Source organism: Diospyros lotus, chromosome 13 (genome assembly GCF_014633365.1).
Source record: "Diospyros lotus cultivar Yz01 chromosome 13, ASM1463336v1, whole genome shotgun sequence".
Taxonomy (NCBI): domain Eukaryota; kingdom Viridiplantae; phylum Streptophyta; class Magnoliopsida; order Ericales; family Ebenaceae; genus Diospyros; species Diospyros lotus.
Genome location: NC_068350.1, coordinates 30,333,623 through 30,360,910, shown reverse-complemented (window position 1 = coordinate 30,360,910; position 27,288 = coordinate 30,333,623). Strand labels below are relative to the sequence as shown.

At 36.5% G+C, this 27,288-nt stretch overlaps 1 protein-coding gene across 1 annotated transcript; it reads right to left on the bottom strand.

Annotated features, from left to right (window-relative positions):
* Positions 1-22,250: 22,250 nt before the first annotated feature.
* On the bottom strand, positions 22,251-23,925 carry LOC127788824 (probable WRKY transcription factor 70). The gene is made up of 3 exons (XM_052317456.1): positions 23,485-23,925; positions 23,088-23,192; positions 22,251-22,864 (listed from the first exon to the last, which is right to left on the bottom strand). The coding sequence occupies exons 1-3, from the start codon at positions 23,838-23,840 to the stop codon at positions 22,390-22,392; spliced, it is 936 nt and encodes a 311-aa protein (XP_052173416.1). The 5' UTR covers positions 23,841-23,925; the 3' UTR covers positions 22,251-22,389.
* Positions 23,926-27,288: the final 3,363 nt, after the last annotated feature.

Below are 27,288 nucleotides of genomic sequence, written 5' to 3'. Positions count from 1 at the left end.
CGGGCACGTGAATCAGTCGATCTGGAAGCCTCTTTGATTATTAAAGTGCATAATTATATTTATAACATTTTCTTCCAAACTTTCAAGAATTATATTTACACTTCAAAATTTTCAAAACTTATTTAATGAATATTAATTTTAATATTAATATTAGTAGAGGGAAATAAATATTAATTTTAATTTTAATATTTATTAATTTTATTTCATTACTAATTTAAATAAAAATTTATAAATTATCATGTTAGTAGTGAAAAATTTTGTTCTTATTTCGATTTTAATTTGTAATGTCATATTTTATTAATTTTTGTGAATGATGAATATTAATTTTACATTAAATTTTTAATTTAATTTTTTTGATTTAGCGACGGGCATAACTCGTCGCTAAATTTCAAATTTTAAATTTAATTTTTTTGAATTTTAAATATAATATTTTTTTCTTTTTTAGCGACTGGGCTCCCCCATCGCTAAATTTTGTATTTTAAATTTATTTATTTTCTTTTTTTTTTTTTAGAGACGGATGCACCTCCGTCGTTAATTTTTTTTTTCATTTTTTAGTGACGGGTAAAACCTGTCGCTAAATTTTTAATTTCTAAATTATTTTTTTCCATGTTTTAGCGACAAGTGAACCCCGTCACTAAAGTTTTTTATTTTTTATTTATTTTATTTCTTTTTTTAGTGACTTTTGTATTTTAAATTTTTTTTTTTTTTAGACGAATGCATCCCCATCGCTAAAGTTTTTTATTTTTTATTTCTTTTTTTAGCGACGAATTTTTTCGTCGCTAAATTTTTAAATTTATTAAAAATATAAAAAGTTATTTAGTAATGGATTATTCAATCGCTAAATATAGTGACGGGTAAATCCGTCACTAATTTTGTCACTAAATTAAAAAAATATTTTAAAAAATTAGCAAAGGAAATCTGTTGCTAATTAGTGACGAATTTTGTTCCGTCACGAATTCGTTGCTAAATAGCGCATTTCTTATAATAAGGAGAAGAAGATGAAGTTATCATTAACCTCTTAATCCCTTTGAAGTTCAAACTCACACAAGGAAGGAAGGAGAAGAAACCCTACCTTGATCCTCTCTTTCTCCCAATCGATTTTCTTTCTTTTCTTCTTTCCTTTGCCTTTTAATTCTTCCTTTACATGCAAAAATGAACCATTTCTCTTATATATATATATAATATATATATATAATATATATATACAGACTCCCACACACAATTACTTTAATGCCCTTGGTGCCAAAACACTTAAATGAGAATTCTATATGTTTAAATAATAGCTTAAATATTAAATCAACACTATACAATATTTCCACACATACCTTAAGCCATCACAGGTTCCATTACCATTTAAGTCAAATCTTTGACTTTTTTCCACTTCTATTGCACATCACCTAAAAATATCACATATAATTCACCAAATTATTACTCTAATAAAATAAATATCTCATTCCAAAATATATCACTTGGACCCACTAACGGGTCGTTACAATACCAACCCAGCAACCACCCACTGGCTTATACAGGACACACCTACCACACCCTTCGAGTCGTGAGCAGTACCCCCATACAACGGCCAGTCGATTTAGCTCTGATACCACCTATCACACTCTAGGCACCACCTTCAAAAGGTTGATGTCTAGCCTGGACTTAAATAACCCAACACCCTTCTTGACTAGCCAATGTGGGATTTGACAAGGTCACTCACCGGCTACAACTATCAAAGCCGACCTCCTGTTATTGGATGGTGGGGCCAGCACATGCGAGGATGCACGTGTCAGAATGGGGGTAGACCCGATGCGTTGCAGCCGATAAGTGACCTTGGCGAATCCCATATCGGCTAGTCAAGAGGAGGTGCTGGCCTATTTAAGTCTGGGCTAAGCATCAACCTTTTGAAGCTGGTGCCTAGGTCATAACAGGGGATAGGAGCTGTCGAGCGATGAGGCAAATGTCGACCATTCAGCGATGATAAAGTAGATTGTTAATCGGTCTGAAGAAAGCTGTCGACCAATTTCTCTTAGTCACAGACTATCGCCTGGTGCACCGTCACTGTTGACTAACTCTTCCATTATATGATATATTGCATGGCATTGTAGTAAATGGGATTGGGGACCCGGTGCGTTGCAGCCGGTGAGTGACCTTAGCGAATCCTACACCGGCTAGTCAGGAGAGAGGGTTGGGCTTTTTAAGTCCGAGCTAGGCATCAACCTTTAGAATGTGGTGCTCAGGTCGTGACAAGTGGTATCAAAGCCTGACCTCCTTGTAACACCCCAAAATTTGGGAAATAAATGATGATTATTAATTTTGATGTTTGAAGTCATTATGGAATATTTAAGGAATTAAGAGAAAATGTTTATTTATGTTATTTTGAGAAAATGGGTAAACAAGGTAATTAAGTAAATTATTTAGGGATATTTATGGAAATAATAAAATAAATTATTTGGGAATAGTTATAGGAAATGTTGAATTATTTGATGGTAGGTGGAAATAATTATTTATTAGGTTAATTTAAAGAAAGATTGAAATAAAATGTTTTGGGTGAATTTCTGAAAATTTGGGGTGTAAGTGAGATAAGTGAAAATGGAAGTTGGGTGTGTGTGAGATTAATGGAAATGGTGGGTGCTCAAATGTAAATTTCGAAAGTGGCAGAGAATCACTTTAAATATAATGATGTGTGTATATGTGTTGAGTGAGGGCAGCCAGCGCAGATGGTCGCCTGCAAGGGCATCCATTGGCGAGGCGTAAGTTCGAGTCGCGGGGCATGCACGCACTAGAGGGGATTTTGGCTGATTTTTCAGCCAAAACCTTGCCCAAAACGACGTTGTTTTGGGCAAGCCGGTGGGCAGCCACGCGGCGCACGCTGAGGCCGCCTAGTTCCTTACTTTTTAATAGCCGACTTCAGCGAATTCTGGGGTTCATTTCGAGCAGCTTTTGGGAGAGAAATTAAGGAGAGGAAGCAGCGCACAAAGAAGGAAATTTGAAGAGAAATTGAAGATTTAACGCGGTTTAATCGCAGTTTAATTAGGCAGGTAAGTAAAGAATTATGTATTAATCATTCTGTACGGTTGGAATTTCGTTTTGGGTCCGATTTTATTAATTTTGGGAGTTTATGTTAATTTGCAGTGGGTATTAAATTGGTGGCGTTCTAGCGTAAAAATGTTGTAATCTGCTAAAACGATGCAAGCTTCCCTCTACCCTTGCGATCTCTATCCATTTTAGGAACCCATCGCCTTTCCTTAATTCGTTTTGGTTTCGCGTATTAATTATACGAATTGAGGATTTATTAGCATAAATTAATTTAAGATAAATATGAGACTCGTTGGGGTTTTATTTTTGGTGTGTCTATGTGGGTACAAATTATTAGAAGTGTTATATGTTGAAGAATTGTATACGACTAAATTAGTTATATTTCACGGTTAAATTTCCTTAATGTAAGCTATGATTTTATTAATTTTTAGGAAACGTTTTACTTCGCAGCAGAAGTGCAAGAAAAGCAAGAAATGACCATGTAAAGGCAAGTTCCTAACCCTCTCCTCATGTTCTTTAATTCCCGTGAGAGACTTCATGGTTTCTCATATTTTATCCCCTCCCTTACTCTAATTCAGCGCCTAGCATTATTTATTGAGCTATTATTCATTTTTTATAATTTAAATTAAATCCAAGACTTCTACAATTTTAATGGTTGAAAGCCTAATGGGGTTTTTACCGCCCCCAGTCCTTTCGGAATGATGCCGAACCTAACTTGGGAACTAGGTTCCTAGATGTGCGGGTTTATTTATAGATTTCTCAGGTTTATTTATGGTTCGGCTAGGGCTATCGAGCAGTGGGGTAGTGGTCGGCTATCTAGTAATGTTAGGGTATACTATCGTACGGCTCTAATGTGGACTGTCGGGCGAACACTCCTAGTCACTAACCGTTGACCAATGTCGGACACTGCTAATTAGCTCTATCAGTATGTGATTTATTGCATGATTTGATATGTTGTATTACCGTTCATGGTTTGATATTCACATGGGTACGTGATGAATGTTGGGGTATTCATTTATTGAATATGCTTGGTCACGGACACACTAGCTTGGTTAGTTTGCATCTGGCACGGGCATATGCATCGTGTGTGGTTTACTATGTGGGCAGAGCATGGCCTGATGCCTGGATGTATGGGCGCTAGTGTATCATGTTGATGCTCACTACGCCATTGCATTTTATGTGCATTGCATGGTTACCAACAGATCACAGGTCTCGGACGGGAGGACCATTCCCAAAGAGCCTACGGCTTGGTTATTCTTTAGCTCAGGTGTCGGGAGTACCGACGCGAGCACACAGGTGACGGAAGCACCGACCCGGGATGGCGCGCACAGGTTTGTTGGAGATATTTATTGCCTATCAGGGCAACAGTAGGTTGGTATGGGACTTGGGTCCCGTGTGTCTTATGTGGGCCCCAATGACCGATACGTGCTTTTATTTACGCTTTTATACTGTGTTGTGCGTCTCATGACTTGTGTGTGCTTGGGGGTTGGTGTTCTGGGGAAAGTTTATTGGATTTATTCAGCCTACTGCCTTTCTTGCTGTATGCTTGCCGAGTCTCTCGACTTACTTTGCTTTCCATCATTCCAGGTAGTAGCAGCGTGAGTCAAGGGCAAGGGAGATAACATCTAGCGGCAGAGTCAGTATGGTATATAGGCAGTCTCGTTAGTCCTTGTCAACTCTGATGGTTGAGAGGGGTTTACTCTCTTATTTTTTACTGTGCCAGGTCATTTCTTGTGTCTCATGTATGTTGGCACAGGTGTCGGTATGTATTTGTTTATCTCATGACTGCTGGGCTAGCGGAGTACCCGTAGTGCATGCATGTGTATGCATGCCAGGGTAGTTTCTATTTTGTATTTCATTCTTTATCCTTCCATAAGCACTCCCGTTCGGGTAGTCTGGGTGGTTGGGGATATCCGGGCGGGGGTGCTTACACTCCTGGTACTAAATGGTGGGGCCAACATGTGCGGGGACACACGTGTCCAAAGAGGGGGAGACCTAGTGCGTTATAGCTAGTGAGTGACCTTGGCGAATCCCACATCGGTTGGCCAAGGGTGGATGCTAGGCCTATATGTGCTAGCTAGGCAGTAACCTTTTGAAGGTGGTTGCCTAGGTTATTATAGTTTGTATCACGAGCCCTAGAAAGTCGGGCCACGCCCCTTCACGTGCAACCACTTTCCAACGCGTGTAACTCACGCGTGGCCACCAGATTTCGGATAGCTTCGCCTCGTTTTTGTATTTCGGCCATAACTTTCTCATTTTAACTTCGATTCGACCCCCGTTTGAACCTATGCGACTCTCTCTTCCCCCTCTATAGGATTATAAAATAGAATCGAACTTACCTCACTTTTTTTCTAACTGATTTTGGCAAATTTTGGTAAAGACTCGCAACTCTGACAAGGCTCGTTGTCCGCCACTTTCTTCCCTCCTTCTTGGAGAACTTCCTCATCTCTCTCTAGAGCAAGCTCCTCCACTTAAAATGCCTCAACTCTCAAAACTTCCTTGAATGATTTGAGAACAACCCATGGTGCCTGTTTATAGATTACTTGAACCAATCATATTATGCCACTTGTCACAATCTTATCCATGGACTCCAAAGACTCAAACCTATAATTGAATGACTTTTCAAATCCAAAGCTAGAATGAATTTAACTTTTGAAATCCAAGCTAAAACCCCAAATTCTTCCAAATGACATTTTGGCCCTTATTTCAAGTTCTCAACTTTAATATTTTACCACATGAGCTTATAATTTCATCCTTATTTCATTTGAATAATTCTCTAATTACAATTACACCCTCAAACATCAAATTTATCCAGATACCTAAAATCTCAAAATTAATAACTCAAAATTACTTGATATGTACGATTTCTGGGAAGCCCTTACCATCATTCGATCTTTTAGGCTACGATTTAGCTTAACTGAAATACTATCTCTAATTTGATTTCTTTTAGCATCATAAATCTCGCCTCGAGACACTCGTTAAAGATATAATTTTGTCCTTAGATATCTAAGCTCCAGAGCACTCCCTGCGACCGATTTGGTCACTTGTTGCCATTTCAAACATTTTTTTCAGTATTTTAAACTCATTTAAAATACGTGGCATCTTCACGAAAATATGGGGTATTATATTCTCTCCCCCTTAAAAGAATTTTGTCCTCGAAATTTGAAACATACTCAAAATTATTGAAGGTTAAATAATTATTGCATTATGGAATACAATTTATGGAAGAAAATATAAAAATTTCCTACTCTATTTCCATTTCCTCGAACAAATGAGGATATTTATTCCTAATTGTTTCCTCAAGTTCCCACGTTACCTCATCATCCGAGTGCTTTCCCCACTGAACCTTCACTAACGGGATCTCTTTATTTCGCAACACTTGAATCTGGCGATCTAAAATTGCTCCAGGTGACTCTGGGTAGGTTAAGTCATTCTTTAGCACAATTGTCTCCACCTGAACTCTGAGAGTTGGATCTGGCACATGCCTTCGAAGTTGGGAGACATGGAACACATTATGAATCCCGGACAAGCTAGGCGGAAGCTCCAATCGATAGGTCAAAGGTCCGACTCTTTCCACAATAGGATATGGTCCTATATACCTTGGCTTCAGCTTTCCTTTACCGCTTCCATGCGTCACCAAATGATGGGTGACACCTTGAGATACACTAGATCCCCTACCTCGAACTCTAGATCCCTTTTCTTTGATCAGCATAGGATTTTTATCGACTTTGTGCAACTCGAATTCTTTCTTGGATTATTCAAATCTTATCAGTAGTCTGTTGCACAAGCTCAGGCCCCAACATCTATCATTCCCCTACTTCGGTCCAACAAATAGGCGACCGATACTTTCTTCCATACAAAGCCTCATAAGGAGCTATGCTGATGCTGTCGTGGTAACTATTGTTGTACGTGAATTCTACCAATGGCATATGCTCCTCCCAATTTCCTCTAAAATCAAGGTTACAAGATCTCAACATATCTTCAAGCGTTTGAATTGTCCTCTCTAATTACCCGTCAGTCTGGGGGCGATAAGCCGTACTCAATTTCAGCTGGGTCCCCATGCATTCCTGCAAACTCTTCCAAAACCTCGAGGTGAACCTCAGGTCCCGATCTGAAACTATACTTACCGGTGCACCATGGAGTCGAACTATTTCCTTTACATACTGCTCTACAAATTTTCATACCAATTGATCCATCCTTGTAGGTAGGAAATGTGCTGACTTTGTCAACCTGTTTACCACCACCCAAATGGCATCATAGCCCTTCGACTCTTCAAAAATCCTATTACAAAATCCATCGTGATATGTTCCCATTTCCACTCGGGAACTTCCAAAGGCCTCATCAACCCTGTAGGTTTCTGGTGCTCAATCTTTACCCTTTGGCATATATCATATTGTGTCACCCTTCTAGCCACGCTGGCCTTCATCCCAAGCCACCAATAGATTTCCCGAAGATCTCGATACATCTTCGTGGCTCCTGAGTGCACAGTATACTTAGCTCTATGGGCTTCATCTAAAATTTTTTGCCTTAACTCCCGAAGGTTTAGCACGTATACTCTACCTCGAAACTTGAGAATGCCATTTCGTATCTCAAATTCCTAACTCTTGGGCTGGCCTTACTCATCTACCCATAGACATATACATCGGTCACTTCCACTAACCTCACGTATCTTGGTCTCCAGATCCAGCCGAACTGTCAGGCCAGCTACTAGGATAGAAGATCCCTTCAGCACTACACTCACCGTCATCAAGCTAAAAGCCTCGATCAACAACCACTCTTGGACCATCAACCCGGCCATAACAATAGGCACAGTCCTACTCAAAGCATCAGCTACCACATTGGCACGCCCTAGATGATACAATATGGTGCAATCGTAGTTCTTCAGGAACTCCATCCATCGTCGTTGCCTTATGTTCAACTCTTTTTGCGAGAACACATACCTTAGACTTTTGTGGTCGGTGAATACATCGAACGTCTCTCCATATAGGTAGTGTCTCCATAGCTTCAGAGCATATACCACCGCTACTAGCTCCAACTCATGCGTTGGGTAGTTCACTTCGTGTCTCTTCAACTGGCGTGATCCATATGCAATCACCCGACCATGTTGCATCAATACACAGCCCAAACCAACCTTCAAGGCGTCGGTGTATACAACATACCCACTGGGCCCACTAGGCATTGCCAGCACAGGTGCTGAGGTCAGTCTGTCCTTGAGCTCTTGAAAGCTTTTCTCCTACTTTGCAGTCCATTCGAACTTTACCTCCTTCCGTATGAGCTTCATCATAGATGTAGCTATTTTCAAAAACCCTTCCATGAATCTTTGATAGTAGCCTGCCAATCCCAAAAAGCTTCGTACTTCGGTCACGTACGTCGGCTACTTCCATCCTCGAACAGCCTCAATCTTAGCTAGATCCACTGAGATTCCTTCAGCTAAGATCCCATGCCAAAAAAATGCCACTTGGGATAGCCACAACTCGCACTTAGAGAACTTGGCATACAATTGGTGTTTTTTGAGGGTTCATAGCACTATTCTCAAGTGCTCCTCGTGGTCACTCTCATTCAAAGAATACACCAATATATCATCTATGAAGACGATCACAAACCGATCCAGGTAGGGTTTGAAAACCCTATTCATAAGATCCATAAACGCTGCTAGAGCGTTAGTTAATCTGAATGGCATTACAAAATACTCAAAATGGCTATACCTTGACCGAAATGCTGTCTTCAGAACATCACCTGGTTTAATTCTCAGCTGATAATATCTGGATCTCAAATCAATCTTCGAGAACACCTTCGCTCCCTGTAGTTGATCAAACAACTCGTCTATCCTTAGGAGCAGATACTTGTTCTTTACAGTGGCCTTATTTAGCTGACGGTAGTCAATGCACATCCTTAGACTCCCGTCTTTCTTCTTTACAAATAACACTGGTGCGCCCCATGGTGACATGCTTGGCCTAATGAACCCTTTATCAGTCAACTCCTGTAGCTGACTTTTCAATTCTTTCATCTCCGCCGGAGCCATTCGGTATGGAAGAATTGATATCGACTGGGTTCCTGGCACTAACTCAATTGAGAACTCGATTTCCCGAGGTGGAGGTAGTCTCGGTAATTTTTCTAGAAACACATCATCATATTCTCGTACCACTTGCACCTAATTGAGTTTCGGTACCTTTCTTTCTTCTAACTAAGCATAGGCTATGAATCCATGAGCTCCTCGGCTCAACAACTTTGCAAACTTCATTGCTGAAATCATCTTTATGACCTCGGGGTCGCCTTGTCCCCTAAATTTAACCCACCCTCCCTCAAGTTTTCTTATGGTCATTATCTTCCTACAACAGTCTATATTGGCATCGTACTTGGACAAGAAGTTCATCCCCAAGATTATGTCGAAGTCATATACTTCTTACAGAATCAGATCAGTCTTGAACCGAACATTACTCAGGCTAATTTCGCATCCCCTCACCATTTCTGAGGACTTCATACTTTTACCCATAGGTGTCGAAATCACCATAAGACACCCCATAGACTCAGTTTTTACTCTCAAACTTCCAGCCAAAGCATGCGATATAAAAGAATGAGTAGACCATGGATCTATCAATGCATGCACAAGGATATCCAAAATGAAGAGAGTACCTTGGATAACGGCAGCATTCGTCTCTACGTCCTCCTTGGTCAAATTATAGACTCGCCCCTATCTGGTCCCCTTTCCTTCTTTAATCTTTAGCTGCTGCTTTTTCTTTTTCGGGCAATTCCTCAAGATGTGCCCGTGCTGGTTGTAATTGTAGCAAATCACGCTCACTGGTGTTGCTGCTTTGGCTTTACCTTCTTGGATCATTCCCTTCGAGCAATTTCTAGAAGTATGCCTGGGCTCTCCACAAGTGTAACAAATGATGCTTTAGCCATCGCACCTCTTTCCCGGGTGCCTCTTCTTGCATTTAAAGTACGCCTTGCCCTTTTTCACGATCTTTCCATCCTGAGGTCCCATAGTCCAGTGGGATTTCTCTGATTGTCCTCCAGTTTGAATAGTTGTGGCCTTTAGTTCTGCCACCCGCATCATATTCTCCTCGGTCGTCATAGCTTTGAAAATTATATCCGCGTAAGACTTCACGTGGACCAAGCTCATCAATTGTTGAAATTCAATTCGCAAGCCTTGTAAGAATTTTCATCCCTTCTCCACATCATCCATCCCATACAGCGGCATATACTTGATTAACCACAAAAATTTAGCCTCATATTGGGCCACAGACATATTTGACCCTTAGCGTAAGTTCATAAACTCTCGAGCTCTAGCCAACTTCCAACAAGTGAGAAAGAATTTCCCGTTGAACAGTTCCTTAAATCGTTCCCACAACATCTGGGGTGCCTCCCCCAATTCTACATCTGTTGCCTACCCCTAAGATCCTGTCCAGTTAGGTATCGCTCGCTGCATAGACCTCTACCATTGGGCCGCTTCCTCTTCCAGCATATAGGTCGCACACTCGACCTTGTCCTCATTCAAGATTCTCAATCTTTGTAGGATCTTCTCAGTCTGGTCCAACCAATATTCACTGATTGCGGGGTCGTCTGCCGGTTTTCCTCGAAACACTGGCGGGTTTTGTCGTAGATACCTCTCTAAGGCATCTACTCTTCTTTGCTCGGGTTGCAACTCCAAAATTTTCCTAGCCATGCCTTCTAGGATTCTCTCGATCCTATCAATCTGGCCTTCACCGAGGTCGGCTCGTGCATCTCTTTGACCTTCCACACCACCTCCTAGGTGCAGGTTGGTGTTGCTTTCTTTGCCATTACCTCTCTCACGCCTGTTCCTTCTTGTATTCACCATCTGGAAAGAAGACAGGACGATTTATTAAATCATCACAGCATAACACAATTCAATTTGAATAAGTAACAAGAGTATGCCACTAAATATTTCAAAAAAAAATCCTAACCTAATTCCCAAAACTTATGGTGGCTTTGCTCATCTAGCCACATGCGAACTTTTCCTTAAGTTCACTCTGATACCAACTGTAACACCCCAAATTTCTCGAGCGTGTTATAACTTAGAATTTCAGGAATATAAAAATTTTTCATACCACAATCGCTGCCATACATCACACAAATTCCCAAAAACCCTAATTTTCACCTTCTCAACTTAACAAACCCAATATTAAATAGCTAAGACAGATGTTAAAATTTTAAATACGGAAGCTAGATCGAACCTAATATGGTTCACAACTATGATGCTTTATTTATCATAAATAAAATTGTTCAAGACGTCTACAAAATGTATTACAAGGACATCATCTCTCATAAGTGATAACTGAACGCCTTAAACATAGGTTCACACATAAATAAAGATATTCTAAACATGCTACAAGCAGTAAATTAAGCTTATTCTTCCGCTACCTCCTTTCCCTTTGTGCTGCTTATCGAACCTGGAACGTTTGAATATTCTAGGGACATAGTCTAATTAGAAGATGAATCTTCTAGTGAGAAACTCCAAAATAGTTTATATCAATGCATGATCAGGTATAAAATGTATGAGGAAAATAATGAGAACTACTCCAAAGTGCCTCGTGAACATGTCAGCCTCCTCCAACGAGAGTTTTCTCAATGGCGCATGCATAGCCCCTCTCGGGAGGTCCCTAACCATGTCACCTCAGCCTGACCTCAGAGAACTCATGCAAGCACCACATCCGTTGTCCCTTAGGTTCACGGTCTTCCCCACGAGAGCTTTCTCGATGGCGCACGCATAGTGCCTCTCAGGGGATATCCAACTTTTCCCTCGGCCAACAACAAATAGGTACAATAGTATGGCCACACCAATTTTATAAATGCAACAGTTTAAAAGCCAACAGCATATATTTTTCAGAAAAAATACAGTTCATATATGCAACATAATTTCACATAAGAGAATAATAAGAGTTTATGTACAAGAACTTCACAAAACACGTCTCATGTAATAGAAGTCTCTCATAAGAGAATAAAAAATAGAATTTGGAGTATAGGAGTCTCACCTTGTTAATTTATCTCTTAGACGATACGGTTTCACCTAATTTCAATTAAATCTCTAATTTGTGGACCGAGTCCCACTTACAGAGCTCATAGCTGTAGTTCACCCACGTCAAGTGCTCGTCTACCCAACTTTGGGTAACAATACCATATCATCAACTTGTGGACCATTGTCCACCCATGAGCCGATTTTTCACCAAGCGAGCATCACAAGCCAAAGCTTACATGCATTGACGTTCCTCAAGTGAGCATCATGAGTCGAAGCTCACACACACTGACTTTCCTCATTGCTTTATATACTAGGTGGCTTAGGAAGATGGACTGATCGACAGAACGAATGAGAATGGGTGACTGTTTGCGACTGATCGACAACTCCTTGCCATCAGTGGAGAGACTGTTGTGCCTTCTTACCGTTATCTTCCCCTATTTTCTCTACTTTAACTTTTCAATTATCCTTATGCTTCACATTTCATTTGTTTGAACTTCCCACCCGTAACTTATATATATATATATATATATCTCCTCAACACCTTGATCTAATAATTACAAAATATAACACAACTCAAAGTGGTGATAAAATGCCCTAGACCCGTTAATGAGTCATTACACCCATGCATTAAGAACCACTGGATCTCTTAAAGCTCCACTATCAAAACACAAAACAAACCAAAAAAAGCCCATGGTTGAAATGAAGCTTAAGGGTGTTTGATTCTCACCAAGCTAGGGTTTGCGAGTAGAGAATTTACATCTAAATCCCTCTATTTGGTGGATGGTCCTTTAATCGATGTTCCATGTTTGCTTGTGAACAACTTCACTTGTGTCCACAAGAAAACGAGCAAGGGAGATGGAGAAAGAGGGTCCGACCACCATGAAACCAGTGCTAAGGCAGAGGAAACGATTGATTAAAGCACAAATGGCAAGGAGCTCTACTCCCAACAACCTTGAGGGAGAAAGTTTGCAAAATCTATTTCATTGTCACATTTTTCTTTTGAAAATAATAAAAATAAAAGCTAAAAGCAATGGATATCTACCAAATGACCCCAAAATATGTCACTTTACTTAGGAAAAATAGTATTCATCACTTTTTGATAAAATTTACTCATCGGAAATTAGTTTATCTTGGATTTCTTAATCATAAAAAGTAGGGGTGTGAAGTGATAGGTTTGAGCTATTTGGAAGGTGTTCTCTAAACCAAACCACTAATTGTAGTTTGGGGTTATCTTTTGAACCATAACCAAAGCCCAATGTGTTTGAACTCATCCAAAACATAGCTTCTAAGTTTGGACGGTTTGAAGAAATATGATATAACAGTAATTAATTGTTGTGTATGTCATACATAAACATAGAAACATAAGACAATTAATTGTCGATATATATGAAGAAATGAAAACAAATGTAAAATTATTCAATTATGTGTAAAATGTGTGCTAATTGTAAAGATCTGAAAATAATAATAATAATAATAATAATTAAATAAATAATCAAAAAAATAATAAACAAAAAGGAAAATATAAAAGGGAAAGGGGAAGGTGTAAGGCCCGCTTCTGAATACTCGAAAGAAGATCATTACAGAGATGATATAGAACAAAACTGAACTCAACTCATTTCATTTCTAGCAGCAAAAATTTAAATAAGATTTAATCACATTCTCAATATCTCATAACTCGAGGCTCGATAGCCATACAAAATAATAAGAGGCTCAAATGCCCATAACATAATAAATTCTCATTATTACAAACCTCACCAAATCACTAACTAGGATCTTTAAAGCTAGGACGCGTCTCCGTACACCACTATCTCTAGGCTGCAGTCCTACTGGACTCGCCCCTAATAACCGTCTTTCCTTTACTTGGAATGGCAAAGAAGATCAAGTGAGCCACAAGGCTCAACAAGTTTGAGAAACAAGGAACAATATATAGGATCCAAGAATACGATGACACCAAGAAGAGTAATCAAGGACTCCACAATTATATACAAGATTCATAATTCATGAATTTATCAATTCAACTTAATATATCATGTCACCATGTATCACTATGCAAATGTGCATAAAATTTGAATATCATTATCAATTCTCAGAGGCTCGCAAGCCATCATTCAATACATGCAAGAGTGTATCATTTCATTATCAATATCAATTTTCCCGACTCACAAGCCATAAATCGATGCATGCAAAAGTGCATAAGGTCTATCAAACCTCACAAATAAATATGGAGCCAACCTACCGGGCTATGGCCACCTCGTCCCGTGCTAGGTGCTCTAGGGTACCCTTTCTCCCTCCGCGCAAAATAATAGGTGCACAAAACATATATATATATATATGTAACATGTACATGTATGTGCATCATGTATGCATTTGCCAACCACATGTATTTAAATTCTTGTTTTCGCGATATTCATACTTTCAACATTACTTACCCATACCAGGTATTTTTCCATCATCAGATAAATTCAACATATCTTACTTCATAACGTTTACCATATTCAAGATGTAATTTATGAAACAGAAATGCTTGATGTAATTTATAACACATGAATAGTTTTTGCGACATGCTATTTAATATCAAATCTCAATTCACTAGCAAAGGAATATTATAAATTTAATAACTATTTTTCCCATCATATGATTGTTGTGATTTCATTTAACTAGTGATAGTATGCATTTACTTGCATTCATGCTCGTAGCTCAAATTCATGATTAGTCCCCATGCAATCAAATGACCACACCACGTGAAATTGCTGGTCAAACAAAAACCTGAAATTTTTCTAAGGTGAAGGACCAATTAGAACATATTTTGAAAATGTCTTCATTTTGAAAAACTAACTCCCAGTATTTTGATAACTAGCATTCATTGTAGTAAAAATGATTTTTAATGAATTTTTTAAGAAACGAAAACTATGTATTTCGATGGTGGTAAAATTACAAATTCGTGAATTTGTACTAAAACCAAAATTATATCTTTTTATTGTTATGGATTTTGATTTTTTTGATATTTTTATTGAATCCAAATGAGGGGTACTTTCTTATTTATATTTATGTATTAAAGTAAATGAAAGGTAAAATATAAATTAAAGAAAATGAAAACATTTACTTTAATACGGAGATAACTTGAGGTCAAAGGCTTACGGGATGAGCTCGGGAATAACTCGAGGTCATGAGTTCGCGACCTACGGAGAGAGCTCGGGAGAGCTCGCAGAAAGAGCTCGAAACGAGCTTGAGGTCATGAGCGGCTTGCAGAGAGAGAGCTCGAGGTTAGGAGGTGCATAAGAGTTCGCTAAACGAGCTCGTGGTCAAGGGGGTTGGGCAAGAGCTCGCGGGACGAGCTTGCGCCAAGAGCTCGAGGTCAGGCGTGCGGCAAGTGCTCGCAGCCAAGAGCTTGAGAAATTAACTCACGGGAAAGAGCTCGCGATTAAGCTTATGGTGAGAGAGCGTATAGGTATGAGCTCGCAACAAAGAGCTCACGATTATGCTTATGGTCAGAGAGCATACAGGTATGAGCTCGCAACAAGAGCTCGCGATTATGCTTATGGTCAGAGGGCATAGACATGAGCTCACTTTAAAGAGCTCGCAACCAGATATACGTCAGCTATTTAAAACATAAGGTGTCTACACCAAGCTGTTCGTTTCATATATAATATATACATGTGAAGGTTTATTCAACACCAGGGAGTATAGCCATGATTTGCTTGCCTCTAATAAGGGCTATTTGAACAAGCTTCTTTATTTCTACATATGCATACAACCTACAGCTCAATACAGAGGCGAACAGAACCTCTGTATCTAAACTGAAACCAAACATATGCCATTCACAAAAAGTAAATCTAGGGTAAAGCAATCCCCATTCAAAACATCAAAGGGACCTTAATATACTTAGTAAGGAGATTCAAAAGAACAGGATGTTGCAATTGGAGGAGAAGAAGCTATACACAGCAACAGATATATATATAGATAGATATATACATTCACAGACATCATAGTAAGACAAAATGAATATGGAAATCGAATTAGCTAGCTCGCACAAGCATATAAGAGGATGTATAAGAGAACTTGCAATGCAATCAAAGGGGAGTGCAAGAAGAACTTGCAGAAATGAAGAAGGAATGGCTGAAAGAAACTTGCACTGGAATAAAAATGGGTAAGAGAACTTTCCTGATAACTTCGCTACATAGAAGAATCCTCTATTCCTGAAGCTGCTATCATCCCAGACGAAAAATACAAGCAGCCAAGAGGGAAGAGAAGAAATAAGAAGAATAGGCCATAGATAGGAAATGTGGGTACACTCAGGAGAAAGGTCGCCAGTGCAGGTGCAGCACGAAGAAGGAAAATGGGCAGTCTGCACCTGCCACTTAGTCGAAATGACCTGATTGCCCTTCACCTTTACAATGGTCAAAAGGAAGATCAAGGGCACTATTGACATTTGATGGAAAATTTATTTTATTATGATTTTCTTTTAAGAATTTCAAATCCCATTTCTCAATTGGGCTCAGCCCATGCCGTGGGCCATTCCATGGCCCAACTCACTAACGCAAATAAATTATCATAATCCAAACCCATTCATAATATAATTAAAATTCAAAACACATCTCAATAGCCCAATCTACTTTGGACTTTTCCCACATTTTTGGATTCCATTTAGATGGGCTACCAAATTCTCATTTCCATTTACTTTTCATTCCATAAGCAAAGAAAAATATTTTCAACCCTCGATTAGTTAAAGAAAAAAAAAAATTGAACCCAGAATAAAATACCTAAAAACGTCTAGACCCCCTAACAGGTCGTTACAAGAGACGCGCGGGCACACTCCCAGATCGGCTCTCTCTCTCTCTCTCTCTCAAATTTTTGTTGATTTCTCTCAATCTAACCGCCTGATCTTGCATCCGACTTCATTTTCATCGTTAAAGTGCCCCCGATCTATAAGGAGGTAAGTGCTTTGGTATGTTTTTCATTGGTTTTTGTCGTTGTTTCATGAGATGTATGTATATAGGTGTGGTTGGGTTTTTGGCCAAATGTTTAAACTCATATCTACAGAGATATGACCATTGGATTTGGTTGGTTTTGGGATATGTTGGTCGAGATAGTTGAGGGTGTTGGATGGTGGTCTCAGATAGCCGGAAATCTCCGACCACGATGGCTGACAATGGTTGGTAGCAAGTCCTTTATTTTGGCTAAAAATTAAATCCTAGATATACGAAAATCTAGCCATCCGATCTTAGTCATTTTTGGGTATGTTGGTCTCTTTGGTGTAGCGCACCTCATGGTAGCCTCCAATCGTCAAAAAAGTTAACGGCGATCAGCAATTGGCGATGGCCAGAACGCGTCCCTCTGTTGGCCAAAAATTTAATTTTTAGATATGCTAAGATCTAATAGTCTAATGGCTATCATTTTGAGATATGTTGATGTTCGTGACGAGGGCTTCAAAATGGTATGCTGGTCAGCCATATCATCGCCGGCCGGTGGCGGTGGCCGGCGGCAGCAGAATGTGGGGAAGAAATAAAAAAAAAAAAAGAAAAAAATGGGCTTTTGGGTTTGGGTAGGTCGAGGAAGGTTTTGACCTAGGATGGTGATATTTAATTGGGTTATTGAATGACCCAATGTGTTGGGCATGGTTTGACCTAGTTGTGGCAGCCCTTGGGCTGGCCCTCTCGACTTGTTTTCCCTTTTTGTCACTTGTCCTTGAACCTAAAATAACTTGGTTAAGTTGGTCCTACTAAGGATATCGACCTCAATCTAATTTGGGTTCTCTTTAGGTCTCTTGGAATTGGCAATGTGACTGGCGGGTCACTTTGTTGATCGGAGTTCTAAGGACGAAGCCCTATTAGATGATTCGAGACCGAGTAAGACTGACCAGAATGTGTTCTAGGCTAACCTATGATGATGACTTAGGTTTACCCCGAATCCTGATTCATGATGGATTCATTTTATTCTGAGGCTAGCACATTGCAAATCTTTTCTAAGCCATCTATTAAATCACTAATTAATTAATTGTTACACTTTTAAAAATTTACCAATTAAGCCATAAATATATATATGTATTTTTTAAAAACTTTAAAATATTATCTAAATTAAAAGGAATCTAGTTATGGGTGAATATAGATATAGATATATATATATATTATTCTTATTACAGCCTATAAGTGGATGTGTAGTCTCACTATACACTTACGCGTAGCATGCATGGCGAGACATGATGATGTAGTCGATGGCTAAGCTCGACGAATTCCATGGCGCCAAATTCAAATATTGGGTGGGTCAAGATATAAAATAACGAATTCAGGGTGTTAGACAATGGTTAGGATTTTCGGTAATTTTTATTACATCACTACTTTTATTACCTAAAGGTGACCATCCTATTTTATTCATTGTAGGCTTGGATTCTCAGGTTTTCGCTCGATCTTCTCCCCAAGCTCAGACTTGAGTCATTCTTTCCCAAACAAGTAGACAAGATATGTCATGTTTACCTTATATTGTGCACGTATATACTATTCCATGCATAACTTGTACATGATTTTTATAGGCAGATCATAGAAAAATATTTTTAAATGTTTCTTAAATGCATAAAATATTTTCATCCTACTGTGAGAGATATAAGCTTAAAGATTTTAAATGATACCCTAACTTATTTCTTGTCTTTGAGTATGTGAAATATTGAATGATATGGTGCATTTTGGTCACCACATGAAATGATAAATGGTTATGACTTGTGTATTAAGTATGGTATCATTTGCATTATTAGAGGACTAACTGGTAGATTCCCTAGTGACTCACAACAAGAAAAGATCATGGTACTGTGAGGCTTGGCATGCTAAGGCCATGAGAGACACGGATAGTATGTTTCAGCACTGCTATCACGTGACCTATTATGGTATTATAGTATGATGATGATGTATGTGCCAGTATATGTACTTGTGTGCATGTGTGCATAGGCATTAAGCCTATTTCTACTAGTGGGTCCTCAGATTCAATGCATGCATTGCATATAAAAAGTATAGGAGACTTAGGTGGTTAGATGAGCAACTTATGGGGGTTGTCTCTAGGCACCTATTTTTCCTACACTGTTTTTCTTTTTAAATCTTTTAAATCTCAGATTATGTAAACCTATGATACATATACTTGTTGTTCATCTTACTATTATGTTATTGTATCCATGATATTCTTCTCAACATTTTTGTTGCATACTCTTCTAGTGGGCATGACATACCTTATATTTGCAAGTCCACAAGACTCACCCTTCTTTTAAAAAAATATTTTCAGGAGATTCTTCTTTTGAATACTGATCCAGCAAATCTTCTAGTATGATGTCAAACCCCTTTTGATTCCTAATTTAATATAGGATGCTCTGTGGAGACGCACACTTATTGTAAAGTCTATTCTTTTGTATTTTATTTTTATGATACATATTTGTGCCAAAAGTTCGCGATATGAAACTGTATATGTATTTATAATAGTAGGATGATGGAAGAGGGCTACTAATCCACAGTGGGCCTGCTGGGCCTAGGGATTAGCGCCGGTTATGATTTATTAGAAATCAGGTCGTGACATTAATATACAAAGACACTTTAATTCTTAAAAGTATTAAAATTTACTAATAATAACTAGTATTTATAAAAAATCATATACAACTATAATCTTATATTATGATTTTATTATTTTATCTGAGAATCAATTAATATTTATAACTTTATGAGTAAATAGAAAATTTAAACTATAAAACAATTTATTTTATTGGGACAATTTGTCCATTTCACAAAAACAATAAATCTATTTGGATAGAATCTATCCAGATAGAATTGTCTTTTTTTATCATTTTAATTATTGATATTAGAATAATTATGTCATTTGTCATTTTATTTACCAACAATACCCTTTCCTGTCACAACTCAAAATTTCATTCTCTCTCTTCCTTATTAATTTAAAATTTAAATTTTAGTCACTCACCTTATTTAATGAATTTTTAGGATCCCAAGAGTCACAATGGCTTTCTCCAAGAAGCTCTTATGTGCTTCTTCTTTGTCCAAATCAAAATTTCATTATTTCTCTTCGTTGTTAATTTAAAATTTAAAATTTAAAATTTTAGTCACTCACTTTATTTAATGAATTTTTAGAATATCAATATTAACAATGGCCTTCTCCAAGAAGCTATTCTGTGCTTTTTTTTCGTCCAAGACTAACCTATGCGCATCAAAGAAAAAAGGGTATTGTTGGGTTGGACTATGATTTTATACAACTTTACAAAATCATATTTTTTCTACAACAACATATTCAGCTTTTATCTCACTAAATATATTCTTTTTAAATTAAAAATATATTATACAAAATCATTTAAACCATAATGAACTCATTTTGTAACTTTGAAAAATTTTGGCAAGCATTGTTTGTCTTGCTTTTTTAAAAAAATTATTTTGTAGTTTTGTTTCAATTTTTAAGTTATGAAATGAAAATCAAATTATAAATCATAATATTATAATATTTATTTTTAATAAAAAATATATTCATATATCCATCATAATATAATTATATTTCTTCTCTTTTATCATTCATACAAAACATAAAATTTTATGTATTTTGTAATTATCTTATGTATAAATAATTAAATATGTTTTTATGTTATTTTTATTTATGTTATATAAATAATTAAATTTTATATTTTAGTTTAAATTCATAAACAACCAAGATATATCAATTCTTATTCTTAGTAAATTACATTATAGTAAATTTTATTTCAGAGGCACTCTGCTCTAAAGTGTTATTTGTTACTAGTATGTCATTACAAAATGCTGTTGTAACTTATGATTTAGTTATTAATTTGTTGTTTTAAGCAATTGGGCCGCAAGAAGATATAATTTTTTGAGTATTTTTAATTATTTAAATTAATATTTTAATTTATTTATATATTATGAATATAATTATATCATTTTTTGTAGTCATAAAATGATCTATAAGTTGTTCTTTATCTAGATCTATCAAGTAGTTATTACATAAAATTATGTCGAATCAGAAAGGGTGTAGTACTAATTTGATCAAATTTATAGATTTTTTGCATGATCAAGTAGTAATTACATAGTATTATGTCCATTTGACAATGATCTAGCACTTATTATATAGATTTATGTGAAATTACAAAGGAACAAATAGTAGTTTTATTGAATTTGTACATAATTTGATAATTTATTCAATCTATGTGTTGTTTGTACCTTGATGATTTATGTGTTATTTTTTATCTAGACAATCAATGTTGTTCACCAAACTTAAAGTTTATATTTATTATAAATTTTATACTTTAATTTATATTCATAAGCAACCAACATATATCAATTATATACAAGCAATCGAGATATATCAATTCTTATTCTTAATATATTACATTATAAGTTTGATGTGTTATATAATATGAATAGTTTTAATTACAAATAATATACATTAGTAAATTTATCATTTCTCGCATAACGGAACCCAAAAATTAAAAGTCCCTCATAACCTAATTACATGCAATAGGAATCAAATGATGATCAACAAACAATATTCAAGTGATACTCACCACCAAACACAAGCCTTATTATTTTTATTTTTATTCATTATTTATAATAATAATTTGTTCCATTTTTTATTATACAACTCATTATTTTACCATTAATCAATTTTTATAACTAATTTGTTTGCTTTGAAAATGTGCAGTCTTGGACAATAGATTTAAGCAGAAATTTTAGGAGGGAAGCATATGAGTGAAAAAGGTTTAATATGTGTTTTAAATTTTTTATAAGATTAAAATTATCTTTATGTTTTATTAAATATTATAAAATAATATAAAACAAGTATTAAAATAATAGATTCCAATCATTTAGAAAGTCCTTCACAAAATACAATATTCAAACTAAATTAATTTGGACATTTTTTTAAAATTGTCAAATTATAACTTATCTTTAATTTTGTGAAATCGATTTGATGAGATCATTTGATTTGATTGTTTTAAATGATTTGGTTTCTTTTTTCGCCACCATTAATGAAGAGAGAGAGAGAGAGAGAGAGAGGAGGGTGTAAAAAACATTTTTATGATTAATTTTTTTTAAATTATGTTTAATTATTGACGTCACCCCACCACTAAACTATATTAAGAAGATAAATTAGGAGATGTGCTGATTTATGACTAATTAATTATATGTAAACATGAGAGAGAGAGGTGTGAAAAAACATCTTTTATGACTAATTAATTATATGTAAACATGAGAAGGAGAGGTGTGAAAAAGCATCTTTTATGACTAATTAATTATATGTAAACATGTTGATATAATTCGTTCAACTATCTGCAAATACAAACAAGAAAAGATATATATATATATATATATATAGAGGGAAAGGAGATTATCCCTAATATATCATTCGAACTCAAAGTCAAACGCATCATCAAAACCAAAACCGTCCACAGTCGAATCCAGCCCAAAGCCCTCTCCATTACAAGTATTTTCTGCACGTGAGGAGATCACATCGCCGTTGTCGGCCGGCGAGTTCATCTCCGGCGTGATGATTTCACCCCCATTAATATTATAACTATCCCAACTCGGCTTCTTTTCCTTGTAATTTTCTTCCTGTTTTCCGAATGAAATGGCCGGAAAATACAGCCCCGGGGGCTCACGATTTGGGCTGGCCGAACCGAAGCTAATGAGAAACGAAGTGTTGTCTTCGAGATCAGTAGGACCGACGACGATCGGAGATTTCTGGATCCGAGTATTCCGGCAAGTGTGTTGGCCGTGGTAGGTGGACATGTACATCGGCGGATCAAGTTCAGTTTGCTGCACCTGTTTGGTTGCTTGGCAACCCTTTTCGAACTTGTGGGTGCATCTATAGTAGTTCCTGGAGGACATCAATTACAAAGTTAGCTATTCTTCTCAATTCCTAGAAAACTTCTAGTGCTTATTAATTGAATAATAATGCTATCCGGTCTGAATGGCTAATTAACCGTACGGAATGAATTAAATCCATTCCACCGGAAGGAGTTTTCACCGGATTCCGTCCGATTTGTGAACGGAATAATCAACAGGGGTGCTTGTTAATGGAAAGAATATGGAAATCCAACCTTGGGTGTTTGGCTTTGAGAATAGATTTCTGTCCGTACTTCCTCCATGTGTAGTCGTCCGCGTTTGAAGTGGGGGTGAGCATTGTCCATGTTTGCCCGGTCTTTCTGCAGATTATATAATAATTCCAAATTAAATGATAATTAATTAATCATAAGCAAACAGGGTTTGCAAATTTAGACACAACTAGCCATGATTGAATTGCTTGGTCGGAAAGGGGGGCAAAATTGTCTTTTGGGAGCAAGGTTTCCTCGTCCTCTTGGATTGACTTGAAAGCAACGGCACATGGAGCTGCTTCGTCCTCTCTTAAAAGACGAAAATGCCCCCGAATCATGCCCAATCTAAGCAAACAAAAAAGAACAAAAAAAAAATCGACCGGAAATGAGCTGGAAGGTTCACCTTCTCTTGTAGCAGCCTCTCAGGTTTTTGACGCCGGATCTCTTGGTGCTTTCGCCGGAATCCTCGGACTTCCGACCATCCGACCGCGGTGAACTTTGAACGGAGTTCGCCAGAATTTGAGAAACCTCATCGGCAGCACTATGCTCATCGTCCAGTATTATTGAAATAGTCTCCGCGAAAGATCGCGAGATCTTCACGGCGAGATCCTTGGCGACGGCCAATGATCCGGTGCCGTCGGCCCAGTCCTCCCGACCAAGGATTGATCGGAGCTTGTAGACGAGCTGCCGGCCTTCACACAGCTCCTGGATGGCTTTTCCGGCGGCGGCAGATGAATTTTCCAGCCAAGAGAAGTCCATATATATGGATATTATCCTATTTTCTTGGTAGCAGAATCTAACAGGTGAGCGAGTGAAAGAAAACTAGGGTTCTTATATGCAAAAAAATGGAGACTTAAATAGACAGCTAAGTGACTGTTGCGAGGAAAATGATTAAATTAAAATAAAATACCTAAAGCTCTTCAAGATTGATCTATATTATTTAAGATTTTTTAATTTATATGGATAATTTTTTATTTATTATAAAACTAAATCATAATTTTTATTGTCCATTCAACCTATATACCTAAGTATTTTCCTTGCAATTAGTGTGAGTGAGACAATTCATTGGTCTTGGAAGGAAATTGGATCTACCCCACCCTCCCCACCTCCCAACCACGCGCCACGCGCCACGCGCCACCTTCACCGGCTGTTTCACCTTTCTTTAGGCTCATCCCACGCAAGTTGGTACATTTTTTTTTTCCTAAAATGAGATTTTTATTGAACATAAAAAAAAAGGACCCAACAGCCATGTAAGTGTTAGGATTGGATTGACACAAGGAATGACACGACACATCCAAAAAGGAGTTGAAATGGGTGATTGAGAAATTAATTTTTTTTTTAGAATGTTTTGAAAGATAAAACACAAAATAGTGAATAGTAAACAAAATGAATGTAAGGGGAATGTAAGTGATTTAGAACGGTTCAATTAAATCAAATCTAATTTATTATTTTAATTTTTTATTAAAAATTTTCAAATCAATTCACTAAATCTCCTATCAAATTTGGTAAGCCTTCCAATATAGATAGCTAAGAATTTATAACATCTTATTATCAATATAGGCTCTCTAACTATACAAGTTAAGAAATACAATAAATAAGTAATAGAAGAGAATCTAAAAGATGCATATCTTAGGATGTGTTTGATTGCATTACTTAGAATTAAATTTTAGGTAATGATTGCCTATAAAACAAAAATCACTCAACTCCCTTAGAAAATAAATTCCATGGAGACAAGTTTTAAATGTTTGTACTATACACATATTTTTCATAAAAAAGTTAGGAGTGTTTGATTAATTTCATAGAAACTATGTGTAATAATTACATATTTTCTATGGCAAATGTGAACAATCAAACACACTTTTAGTTACAAAATCTCTCAAAATTAAATACAAGTCTTAAATAAAAAGATACAAATGAAGATCAAAACGTTTGAGAAAAAAATGAAAGCACAATCACTATTTGAGAAGATAAATAACTGTTGTATGTTCAACTCAATTTATTACCATCCATTAGTCTTCTCAAGTGCATCCTTGAATTATATTTATAAATTTCTCCATCCAAACTTTTAAATAAAACTAGTTGTTCAGAGTCGTTAGACCTACACAACTAATCATTAAAGTGAAAAAAGATCAACAGTTTATAAGAAATGATCGATAGGGTTCAAAACAGTTGATTGAAAATGATAAAGACACAGTCGACCGAGCATAGCAAAGAGCTTGCATAAAAACAATCGGCATGCTTAAAATATGGTCTACAGCAAGACAAAAATAATCGACTGATTACCAAAAACGATTGACAACTTTTCTTTTCTTTTCTTTTTCAAATGAGATTTTTATTGAACATAAAGAAAGAGGATACAATAGTTTATGTTAGGACATGTTTCGAGTAACAATATAAGAAAAAATTACTAACATAAAGAGATAAGACAAGCACTACAACAAAAGATGAGACATATCCCAAGTTTCACAAAGAAACAAACAGGCTCAAATAGAAACTTTAAGAGTCTAGCAATTAAAACAAAAAGAGACAAACCTCACAACAAAACAACAAAGAAGTTACTGGAGGAAGCTACCAAATAACTACAGTTGCTTACATGAAGACAAAGGCCATCACATTTATGTCTCTCTAAGCATTATTAGGAATTTGATGTGAATGTCAATATTTTATGATAAAAATATTCAATTACTCTTCTAAATAATAATTTGTAGAGTGTAAAACTGTTATGTGTATTTATCGCACCACTACTTATGGGTTGGACACAGCCCAGCAAGCCGACCCAATCGTCGGAAGCCCTATAAGCCCAGGGCCGAGCTCAGCAGAACGAGGCCACACGTCACTAAAGCCCGAGCTCAAATTAGGAAGCCAAGCAAGCTTCCAACGAGTTCCCAGTAATGCTTCCAGTGAGTTCCTAGCGATACTTCCAATGAGCTCCCAGCGATGCTTCCAATTCGCTGGCCTAACTTTTCAGCTCGCATAACAACATTGCTACTGAATAATCGGAGGCAAGAACCCACCTACTTTATCTGATGCAAACCAAATTCTTGGTAATACGAAGCCCACTCTCAATTTTATGGAATTGATAAGGACATCTTGTCCCCATGATGTCATTTACTCACTTTTGTATTTTATGAAAATGTAAACACCCCTTACTATAAATAAGGATAAAAAATACCATTGTAAAAGAGAGAACAACAAGAATGACATACTGTTACTCTATTAGAATGCCCAGAGAACAGTAGTGAAGTAGGCATCATTCTGGCCGAACCACGTAAAAACCTCTCGCGTACGTTATATTTTGTTCATCTTCCTTACATTTGGACTTATTTCCTCATTGCGAGACTACGGATCACGGTCAGCTAATTCTAAATGTCGACAAAAATATATTCATATTTTAAGTCACTATTTGATGCAAAAGTTGGTACATTTTAGAGACTTTTGTATCTGTAACAAATAATAGAGGAATAGATTGTGAAAATATGTAAAACGGAAAAGATTTTTATATAAATAATTAAATTTAATGAAAGATAGTAAATTGACACAACTTTTAAAGAGGACTGGTGATTCGAAATTATAATTAAGTTTTTGTTTACAAAAATTTTAAGTGAAAATATGTTTTGGTGTAAAAGCAAAATCACTCTCTACGTTAATTAAGAGACAATTTATTTTATTAAATTTAGGTATTTTCAAAAGTAAGGATATTTTTATATTCATATAGAATTGACTTTTTGTTCTTTTATCAAATTTAGGGAAAAAATTACATATTTACCTTACTGATAAATTACATATTTATCAAATTTAGGGAAAAAATTACATATTTTTATATTCAATATGGTGATGCTATTTGTATATTGAAATTTTTTAAAGATTCAAAAAATTATTAATTAATTTTAAAAAATTATAAAACACTTTTATCATGAATTCATAATTTTTGAAAAATTATTGATAATTTATAAAAAAAATATTATTAGTTTCTTTGTAAATGTACTACAAATAGTATTATGATAATTAATGATTAATATGTCAATAAACGCGTGGGGTTACAAGCGTGATTTACAGGCATTGACTAAGCGCGTGGTGGGATAATGTTATCTGGAAGGGTGACGTCATGGAACTGACGTCATGCATTTTTGTCCCATTTCGCTGGCACATGTGACTTGGATTGAAAGTCAGATTTCAGATATATATATATATATAAATGTAATATAAA